At 35.8% G+C, this 11,531-nt stretch overlaps 1 protein-coding gene across 1 annotated transcript in view; it reads left to right on the top strand.

The window, feature by feature from the left end:
• The window catches only part of LOC125027178 (gamma-secretase subunit Aph-1-like), a 10,268-nt gene extending 29 nt beyond the window's left edge, over positions 1 to 10,239 (top strand). Inside the window, exons 1-5 of the mRNA XM_047616089.1 lie at positions 1 to 225; positions 4,407 to 4,526; positions 5,508 to 5,608; positions 6,304 to 6,554; positions 6,832 to 10,239. The exon at positions 1 to 225 is cut by the window's left edge and continues 29 nt beyond it. Of these exons, the coding sequence (XP_047472045.1) occupies positions 113 to 225; positions 4,407 to 4,526; positions 5,508 to 5,608; positions 6,304 to 6,554; positions 6,832 to 7,023 (777 nt within the window). The 5' untranslated portion in view covers positions 1 to 112 and the 3' untranslated portion in view covers positions 7,024 to 10,239. The remainder of the gene's footprint in view (positions 226 to 4,406; positions 4,527 to 5,507; positions 5,609 to 6,303; positions 6,555 to 6,831) is intronic.
• Positions 10,240 to 11,531: the final 1,292 nt, after the last annotated feature.

The raw sequence follows: 11,531 nt of genomic DNA, 5'->3' as shown, positions 1-11,531 counted from the left end.
TTCTTCAGCAGAGTGTCAACACAGATCTGTCAAGCTGTTGTTTGTAGATGAAATATCACCAGAAAACTTGTAAATTACATCTTTAGCATTGTATAACGGCTTGTTTATCAAGATGACAGTAGCAGAATTCTTCGGGTGTGGGCTAATCGCCTTTGGACCTCCTCTAGCGATGTTTGGGCTAACGATAGCCACAGATCCTATTCGGACTATAATGCTGGTCGCCAGGTGAGTTTCTCTTGGGTTATATTTCTCCCCCTAATGCCTTGCTCGTTGTTGTCGTGGAGGAGCTTAGGAGACGGAGGCCCAATGTAGGAGATCACCCTTACCTTGGAAACTCAACTAATTTTGCATGGTCTTCTCTTCTTCTTTCCTTTTCCTTCTTTTCTTCATCCCCTTCTTCTGTCCACTTCCTAAGGTGCGAGAAAGGAGGAGCCTTGGGCGCAGTATTTCCTCGGTTAATCACCTTACCCGTATTAGGGACATTAAGGCATGCCCCATAGTCAACTAGCCTATCTGAATTCGACTTCATTGGTTTCCTGACCCTTGCCTCTCCTTTGGCCACGGCTCTGACCATGGATGCTAGTACTCCCTTTTTGATGTTTGCTGTCAACTCTATCCATTCCGTATAGTCCACCCAGGTCATTATTCATTCTTCTGAATACCTCCCTTCCTCTCTCCCAAGATTCTCCACTCCATCTCCTATGGCAGTCTTCTTCATTGTCTACCCCCACCCCTCTTATTACTGCTTTTAATCCTTATTGTCCTCCTCCTAATATTACTATCTTTCTCCATACCAGCCTTTCTTCCTCCCACCCCTGTCCTTCTACCGTTTCTACCTCTGCAAACCTTTTGGTTACCCAGCCAAGTGGGATTGATTTTTTGTAATATTTTGTGCTCCACTCCCTCGTCCACCCTCTAATCCCCCTATTCCTATGCTCTATATTCAAAGCATTTGCCAATATCCATCCTCCTCTTCCTCAAGTTTCCCCTACCCCTCATCCTCCCACTCCCCTAAAAAACATCCCATCCCCTCCTCCTCCATGTGCATTGCCATTCCCTCTTCCTTCCCCATTATCCTTACCACTCCCACCTAAATGATCACATGACTCACTTTTGTCACAACAGTGTCCTCCTCCAGATCTCTCCCCTCCTGACATTCTTCTTGATACTTCACCACCTTCCCCTGTTCCCTTATCTCATTCTGTGGACTCTTCTCCTACTTCTACAACTACCTTTTCTACCCGTATTACCCTTTGATTGTTTCATAATTTCTCTTTTGCAGTTTTCCTTATATAGTGTTACTTTACTCCATAGAGACATACTCTCCATTTGATCTGATTACCCCGTACCTTAAACCCCATTCCCTTGTACATATCCCTATTGTATCCCATTTGCTCCCCCTCTATACCCTTTTCACTACCATTCTATCCAACAGCATTTTACAACCTTTGACATCTAACACATCTTATCTTGATCTTTAATCCATTTTCACTCTTTTCACCACAATACTTTACCATAGTGCTACATGACTTTTGATGTCTAGCACATTATATCTTCTAACTATTAACCAACCATTGGTTTCTATTAGATATATAGTTTACAAATCTATCAAGGGCAAAGCTAATTCCTTGGATCATTTTGTCAGAATTTATTTTTATGTACAGTAGATAGTGTTATATATTCAATTGTGTGGAATAAATTCAACTGAAAAATTGAGAAGGAAAGCGTGTCTCTCTGAGGGTACAGTTTCAATAATTAATCAGCGTACAGCCATAAAGAGATTGAGAAAACAGTAGTAATGGTTACAAAGAAAATATGAAGACAGTAATGGGTGAAAATAATTAGCTGAACTAAATGGTCCTCAAACCTACACTTCATATATTTGGGAAGGATTGAGCTTTTAAATTTCTTTTGTATTTTCATCTTGCCAGAATATATGTAGGATAAGTAAACAGTATAGGGAATTCTGCAATATCTAAAAGAATTTTTTTAATGGATGATAATCAGAAATTCAGTAAAAAAGAAAAGAAAAAAAAAGAAAAGGGAATAGTGTAAACTGAAACAATTTCCATCTATGCAAAAGGTATGCAAATAAAGAATAAAGGAGATACACGATAGAGAAGAGAGATCAACCAATCTTTTTCCAAGTCATTCACCATGTTTACAATTATGATATACACTACTATGTCCACATAACTCATTACAGCAAGCTGTCAAATACTTCTTTTCTAATTATCAGTGCCTACTTTTCCTAGACACCATTCTTTGACAAATGCTGGTGAGAAATGTTTTGTGTTTTTTGCCCTATAAATGTATGTGGATTTACCCTGGGGGCAAAGGGTATGGAGACCCTTGGCTAGGTCTGTATAGTACCATGGGGATCCAGGGAATATACAAATCTTAGTGTATAAATCCCAAGGGGTTAAGTTTAGGTTGAGTTATAGGTTAGGATGTATTGTACGATTACCACAGGCATTTTGGATTCTGTGAAATCTTTTAGATTTTACTGAATGAAGGGTTTGATTCCCGTCAAGTTTAAAAAAAATTGTTAAATAAGTTTATTTACCACCCTGGCTATCTATTCAGGTGTGGGCAATCGTGATTACATTTTTAAATATATTTGGCATAGTACATTATTCTATGACTACTGTAATTGTACATGGTAAAATAAAAATATAAATCATACATCATACAAAAAAATATTACGGTGATGATTTTGCCACTGTTTCTTTGTTTACAGCAGTTTTACATGGTAAATTTAGGATATAGTATGAGTATATATTCTAGTGTATCAGATGAAATGAAATCTACACATAGTTCTTTATACCTTATGTTAGGTTGTATCACATGACATTCTGAGATATAGTGCTCAAGCGTTCACTTGTTTTCTTCATTATAGTCTACATGTAGATTCATCTGCACTTCTTGCACTTCTGTAACCTAATCAATTTCTGGCAATAACCACGTCACGTTTCTGGTTGACTTTGGTGCCACCCATAGGAAGGCTATGATTGTAGTGCCTTATGGTACAGCTTTCAAGCCTTTGAGTGTTTGTCAGATCTACTAGTTCTTCCTTATAAGAACTTTTCAATATATGTGCAACCCTAGCAAGAGGCATCCCAAAATCTATGTTCCCAGTATCTTTGCTGCAAACTTCCTTTGCCAATTTGTCTACGGGGTTGTGTGTGGGTATGCCAACAGAGATGGTATCCATACTAATTGAATGTTGAAATTGCGCTCTATTGTATAAGTTAAGTTATGCTTAATGCAACTCACAATTTCCTCACCTGCTTTGAAAGAACTCTTTGAGAGTCACAGAAATCTACTCTAGAGCCCTGAGACATTAAGAATTCCGTTGCAAGGAGTTACCTACCTGTGCTAGTTTTACGCATTTTTGATTGACTCAATGCTGCTGGGAAAATGCTCGGCTTCCCCTCCCCCCCCTCTTTGACAATGTCAATAGATTTTCTCTGTCATAATGTGGTTGGTATGTGAATATATAACATAGGATTTAATAAGGTTTATGTTTTTAATATGTATTTGAGTTGCATGAACTAGGTGCCTTGAACTATATGTAAACCTGAAATTGTCATTAGCAACAAAAGGATTGCACAGAGATAAAGTTAAACTAATGTAATGGAAACAGTACTGTTTGTTGTAAAAAACAATTATGTGCATAAAGAAAAGTAAAGTCTACAGGTGTGCACATCATGAAATGCTGTGGCCTCCTTGCTAGTTTCTTGTTTAATTAGCACCTGAGCATTCAAAGTAATGTGCAGTAAACATTATTTATAACTATTTTCTTTCTGTTCTGTCCAGCCATACCAATTGTATCCTTATCTAACCTAGACAAGCAATATCTCCCCTTCTATATCTATTTGAACTTAATGCTCATAAAATGCCCTAGTGAATTAATGCAGTGGCCTCTGAGCCTTGCATGCTGTTACTCTCACAGTCTCTCACTCTATGTTCTCTTTGGCTAGATTGTAATGTAAATGATTGTGTGTGAGTAACTAGGCAAAAGAAGTCTTATTTTTCAAGCAGTGCCACCAAATAGTTTAATTTTACTCATAATTTTACTATTTTTTCATTTCAGTTTCTTGATTGTTGAAAGAGGCAAATGACTAGTAACTTTATCATGTCAGTCTTTATGTGAAGCATCAGACATAATATTCTTTGTCTAGTTCTGATGTAATGTATTTAAAGCCTAATGGCAAGAAAGTATAATGATAGCACACTTGATAGTGTACTGGCATCTATTTTTAGGTTATATGCACATGCCAAAAATATGTTTAATCTTTTAAGGGAAATAGTTATATTAGTAAATTTTTTGTTAATCATGTTGAAATTGTACATGCATTTTTACACTTTTACAACTTATCAATGAGATTTTCATTTATTTTCAGTGCATTCTTCTGGTTGCTGGCACTGCTCTTCTCATCAATATTATATACAGCAGTAGTACAACTACAAGATTACTTGGTATTTGGAGTAATCTGTTCTGTCTTGTTTCAAGAGCTATTTAGGTAAGTATTTCTACAGGTTTGATTCCACACCAAGGGAACTAGATTATGACAGTGATAATGTACTGTGTTATTTAATGTATATTGATTTTGCAATAAGTATTTAATAACTTTTCTTTGACTTTATTTTGCTTGTGAAAGGAATCAAAAGAATGATCTTATCACTGCAAAAAAGTTATGAAATTATAGCATTTTTTTTTTTCATACTTTTGGTTGAAAACTAATTAAAAAAAAATTCTGAATCTAGAAAGAGTTAGCTTGCCATTTGATTAATCCTTTGCAAAGGGTAAACTTTGGCACATTTGATGTGATGATTGTTATGTGTAATATATGATGTACCCTTCATATATATTTAGTTTTCAGTCAAATTTATATGAAATTTCATAAAATGGGAACACTATGCACTATATAATAATATACAAATAATAGAAAGATTATAGTCTTCCAAAATTGTAGCTTGAAGTATTCTTCACCTTAAATATTTGGCAGTTGATAACTGATTGACAGTACTATTTATCATTTATTCTATTGAAATTTAACTCCATGTTGCCCAAAAAATATATTGTTGAATTTAGTATTGTTTTGTAAATGTCACTACACATAGATGAATCCACAAGTGCTCAACCACCAAGGAATCAGTCAGGTAGGCCTCACCAGATTTCCTTGATTTTTGTTTTTTCTTTTAATCAATGCCATTAATTTTAAAGCTGTTATTATTATTATAGACAATATAATTGTCTTAATATAGTACTAATATCAATATAAGATAAAAGAAAATATTTCCAAGGGTAAAGGGTAAACAGGTGAGACATATACTAGTAACTGGCTCATTAGTGACTAAATACTTGTGGAGCCAACTATGTGTAAAGACAGTCAATAGACGAAACTCAGTGGGCATATTATTCTTGGGTATAAAGTTTTAAGCATCAGGTTTAGAAGTAAGTGTGTGACAGAATAGTTGTTTAAAACTGCATACTTTTTCAGATTTTTATGGTTCTTGCTGATACAGAAAGCAGAGGGAGGTTTAAAGAAAGTCAGTGATGGTAACATGCAGATTGTTGAGAATAAACACATTTTGGCTTATGGTAAGTAAATAATAATTACTTATATAACTTTTTTTACTCTTGATGTAAGTTGTTTCTGATAATTCTGAGTTTCATAATTGTAGTTAATCTGATGTTTACCCACACTTGTGACCGCCAGCCACAACACTCCTGATATTGAAGTTACACCAAAGACAGATTTTTTTCTTTGTAGTTTTAAGAATGTAATTTTATGCATCTGATGGCATTTTGTTATAAAATATTTGCCAAACTTTGGACAAGTAAAGGCTAAAAATAGGCTAAGGAATGATTTCTGTACCCAAGTTAATAATATCAATTCAGTGAAAAACTCAGTGAAAAAAGTGAAAAATACAAACTTAAGAATAATACCAAAATAGGGGATTGGGTGACAATAACGGGTTTTGTATAGGCAGTTGAGAGACAAGACAGAGGTGTAGTGATGCTTGCTATATCTTATACTGCGATTAGGGAGGGTTTTAAGAGAACAAAGTACCTGTAAAAGGGTTTTAGTGTATATGGGAGTTGCTTAGGTTTTCCTTTATTTTTAATCCTCTCACTTTGGCAGAACAACAGTTTCTGGGGACCAAAATAACATGAGTAATTTTTTTTTTTTTTTTGTATAGCTCCTACAGTATTGATGCCATACTTTTGAAATTAGTATCAATTGATACTAGTCACCTTTTTGGGGTTAAAGTAATCCTCTTTTCAATTTACAGTGTCTGGCTTGGGCTTCGGTATGATTTCTGGCGCCTTCTCTCTCGTGAATGTGCTAGCTGATATGACAGGACCCGGAACCATTGGCATGAAAGGTGACCCCAAAAACTTCTTCATTGTCTCAGCCGTTACAAGTCTTGCATTCATCTTGCTCCATGTCTTCTGGGGGATCCTCTTTTTCAATGCCCTCCATCGCCGTGCTTATCTGCAGCTGGCTTATGTTATCCTGTGCCATATGCTGGCCTCCTGTATAGTAAGTGTATTACTTTTTTAAATGGGCATAATTTTTGTGGTTTATTATTTGATTGTGGTTGATCATGTAAGAATGATTTTTTTTTACTTCTAATTTTCTACTCTTTTTAATATTGATAACTTATGTTTTTTTCATAAATGTAGAATCAGTTTAGTGCAATAGTTTTTAGGGTATTTATTCTAGATTATAGACAAGCCAGTTACAGTGAAGATTTCTCCTTATGTATTTTCCTTAGTTTGCTTCTTCCTAACTCTTTTCCTTTTATTCTTCCTTACAGACTCTTATGAACCCTATCTATTCTGTCACCATCCCAACAATCTGGATTCTAACAATCCTGTCAGGGGTGCTGGCCTTCATTGTTGCTGGCGGCTCGCACAGAACCATCCAGTCGGCCTTCCGAGGCCGTCCACAGGTTCTACAGGTCAATGCTGATGCCACTGGCAACTTCACACAAGTTGGAGGGATGTGAGACCCCACCCCAACGACCTCTTACTTAGGACCTATTACCTTACACCTCTAGGAGAAGCATCCTCTTATATTTTGTGAAACAAGGAGGATGTGATTTTTGTATTTCAGATATTTGTGGGCAGCAAAGTTAAAATGAGAAGCAGTTGTCCTTAACAACATATTTTGAGATGCTCTAGAGGGTGGAGATTCATAGTTTGTGGTGTAACACTGAAGAAAGGATTATTTTCTAGTATCAGAACTGCTCCCTGAATAGAAAGGAAGTTTAATAATTTGCTTTATTAAAACTAATTCAATATTTGCACTGAGTAACTGCTAAAGTAGGAACTTTTTTTTTACGGAATTTACTACTATTGTGATATTTCCAAAGCTGCGTAATATTAAGATGACTTATTTATATAATTTGTCTTTATCTCGGTAGGGTTGTATAACTTCTGTAAATCTTGAATTTCAGGTCATTGTTTCTTGTTTCATCAGGACATTGATTAAGTTGGTGACTTCAGATTTAGCAATTAATTATGTGTTTTACTAGGAAATAGTAGATATTAAGAAAAAATTATGTGTCATTGGCATTAATTTGTGATGTGGAACTATATTATAATGGAAAATGCTTTGAAGTACCTTTAAAAGTTCATTTTCACAATTTTTTTAAAATGTGAGAATTGTACATGCTCTTTGAATATCAGAATTTAAGACAGAAATTTTGGTTGGAGTTATTAACCTATTTATATATGTGCTGTTCACTGTGATTTAGTTTATTAATTTTGTTTATTTAGAGATGGCTGCATGAATGCTTAGTCATCAGGGGGGCAGTTACTAGGGTCACTTGTTTTCAACTGTTTACCCCATTCCTTGAATTTTTGTAAAGAAAAGCTAATTTTGAAAAAATGATTTTGTTATTGTTATTGAAATTATAACATTAATAAAGTTAATAAGAATAATAGCTACATAACTAATCATAATGATAGTATTAGAAATTATTTTTTCCCCCTGAATCTAAGGAGTGTGGTAAACAGATGATGTCAGATAGATCTAGTAACAGACTCGGTGATTGTGAAGCCAAATCAAAGCTAAGCTACAGTGGATGGGCATGTATCTTTGCCAATGGGTTACTGGAAAAGTAGAAAAGATGCAATAGGACAGTCTAACTGGAAAGAACTGTAATAATATTTTTTATGTAATAAGTGATTTTTTATGCTAAAAGCTTTGTACAAAGTTGTCAATGGTGGCTTCAGAACGAGATAGATTTGAAAGGAGTGTTCATTGCTGTATTCACTATATTTTAACCCAATAACTACAGATTTATGTACTGTCCCCTGTAGTTTTTGTGAATTTTGTTGCATACAGATGGCTCCACATGTGCCCAGCCAGCAAAGAATCTATCAGTAGGCCCTAGTGACTGCTTCTGATTATCCCATTCCTTGAAAGTGTGGGAAAATGTGTTTTTCTTTCTAATACTACTGATATCGATACTGTTATTATTCTTACTGATAGTATGATTATTAGATTGTTATTAAAATCTTGGTTACATTAAAGACAATGATATGATACAAAAGAAACTTTCCAAAAATCAAGGAAAAGGGTAAACAGGTGAGATAGATTGGACTAATAACTGACTCCTTGGTGGTTAAGCACTTGTAGAGCCATCATTGTGTATATACAATAAATGAACTTTTAATGCAGTGGGCTTGGCATGCATTCTTGCCATACGTGCCAGTTGTAAAAGGTTAATAGATTGGGAAAATATTTGGAAATCTTATTAATTTGAGGAGAGACTTCAGTGCTTATGATTGCAGTAATGTACATTCATATAAAGTAATAATTCATATAAACTAATTTAACAGAGTATCAGTGGAATAAATAGAGAAGTTGGTGAGGACATACTCACATAAAAGGGAATATTGAAAGGAGAGAATTTCTGTTTTGAATTGGAAGTATTTTACTAAAATGATTGTTATGCTGGAGAGTGTATATTTTGGACTTGATAATCTAAAAAAATGCATTTTTTTTTTTCTTGTTTACATTAACTATGAAGAGAATAGTAGGTGCCATTTTTTTCACAAAATGAGAGTTCTGTTCAATTTGTACTTACATACTTTTTGGATATTACTATGCATATATGCAATAGAGAAGTTTGAAGTTTTATGTAATTTTTATTATAATTTGTTTTTATTATTTACCTAGAGAATGTTTGTAATTACGCATTCCATGAAATGGATTCTCATGAATGAAAAACTTCGTAGCTCAGTTCAAGCTCATGGGACTTAAAGATATTTGGAAAATGTTCTTTAACATTTTCTGTGAAAGCTAATCTGATGCCAGGTAATTGAATATATCAGTTTTTATTTACATTAAGAGTGCATAATTCATCACATTTAAATTGTTGAACAGTTTCAGAAGGAATAAATGATGTGCAGAAGGTTGTAAATAAGAAGTTGGAGTGATAACTGTGTGGTGTTGCCATTTGGTCCACATTGCTGTATTTTCAGTTTCAGCTATTTTTTAAGAGAAGATTAGAAGAGTTGCCATTCATAGTAATCAAGTGAAAGCACTTGCATATATCGAAATCAAATCATTAGTCTTGTGGGAAAGCATACCTGATTTTATATGCATTTGAGTTTCAAAACTATAAGATATTGATAAGGTTTGATATTTTTATAATTTATAAATTATCATGTTCTACTGAAAAGAAAAGATTATGATAAGATACATTTAGTTTATCCCATCTTTTATTATTTTATAAAGGAATTTCACTGTGTATTTATGTCTTGAAAGATAGATTTTTTTTGACAACTTTTAAGTATGTATTACAAAGGTTGGAAGATTGTCTTGGTGTTTGCTGTGCTAACATGTTATTAACAGAATATTCCTTGCTGCAGTTGAATTAATAGCCATCTACTGTGGATAAGTTTAAGATACTGATATTGAGAATATTCTACAGGAGATATGCTGTATGAAAAAATTAAGTTTGGCCCAATATTAACTCAAAGATAGGTTTCTTTGTCAAAAATGGTTCCTGAAGTTATGGAGGAGTCAGAACAGGGAAATGCAGTGTATGGTGATTCATATTTCTATCTTGATACTGAATGAAAGTTGTGCAAGATCTTCCCTCACACTTTTCAGTGATTATATAATGGGAATATGACTTTCATATTAAAATGTATTATATGTATTTGTAAATAAAAATGTTTGTAACATGAAAGCTTACTCAAAAAAATTGTTGGTGGGGTTTTCATTGCCCTGGTTCTGTTGTTGGAGAAATATCAACATATGAGAAAAACTACATTCAAACAGTTTCAAAATCAATGGATAAGTTCTTGTCAAATTATGTATTGGTTATTTCAATAAAATGAACAGCCAAAACAGAGAATGATAACATTATGTTCAGAATTAAATACTGTATATTCGCATTTAGCTCCATAATCATTTTTACTCGATATGCACTTCCCATAGCTGTACTTGTGGATGTGTATTTACTACTGCCTGGACCCCCCCCCCCCCCCTCAACCCTTGCTCGTTGTTGTCGTGGGCGGGGGAGGGAGTGTAGGGATCACCCCTGGCTTCGCCCTCAGCCCTCGCCTCAACTAGTTTTGGTCTTTTCTTCTCCTTTCCTTTTCCTTCTCTTCTTCATCCCCCCCAATCCTTTGCCCGTTGTTGTCGTGGGGGGGGCTTAGGAGACGAAGACTGAGACCCAATGATGGGGAACTCCTCAACCTTGGGACTCAGCCATCGACTCAACTTATTTTGCATGGTCTTTTTTCCCTCTCATACTTTTCGTTTCAGTTTCTTCACCAATCCAGTCCTGAACGGCCTGAGGGAACCATGGGCATGGTATTCCCCTGCCATACCTGGCCCTTACCCCTCAAGGGGACCCTGAGGGATGGACTATTTTTTTCCCCCCAACATACTCCAGGCTTATCATGGCCAATAATGAAGACGTAACCCCACTCTTAGGGGCAATGAGGCTTGTCCCTTTATCAAATAGCCCAAATCCCGACTCTCCTTTGACCACGGCTCCGAACACTCCAACAACTACCCCATCATCAATGCATACTAGTACAGTATCAACCCTAATCAACAACCAACCCCCAGAAGACATTTCTACTCTCCCAGCATGCTCAACTTCAACACCTTTACTCCCACAACCTTCTTCATCAACCACCCCATCTCCCCTTATTACTACCTTACAACCTTATTGCCCACCTCCCCATAACACTACCCCCCTCAACACTACTCCCTCCTCCACACGTCCCCGCACTTCTACTACCCCCACCTCTTCGTGGGGGGGGCTTAGGAGGCGGAGACTGGGACCCAATGTTGGGGAACTCCCCAACCTTGGGACTCAGCCCTCGACTCAACAAATTTGCATGGTCTTTTTTTTCCCCTCCTACTTTTTCGTTTCTGTCCCTTCACCAACCCCTTCTACTATCCACTTCCTAAGGTGTAAGAGCCGTGCTGAAAGGATGAAAGGCTGACTTTGTGCCAGTCCTGAACGGCCTGAGGGAGCCATGG

The sequence above is a fragment of the Penaeus chinensis genome, chromosome 7 (genome assembly GCF_019202785.1).
Source record: "Penaeus chinensis breed Huanghai No. 1 chromosome 7, ASM1920278v2, whole genome shotgun sequence".
NCBI lineage: Eukaryota > Metazoa > Arthropoda > Malacostraca > Decapoda > Penaeidae > Penaeus > Penaeus chinensis.
This window is presented reverse-complemented; position numbering and strand designations above follow the sequence as displayed.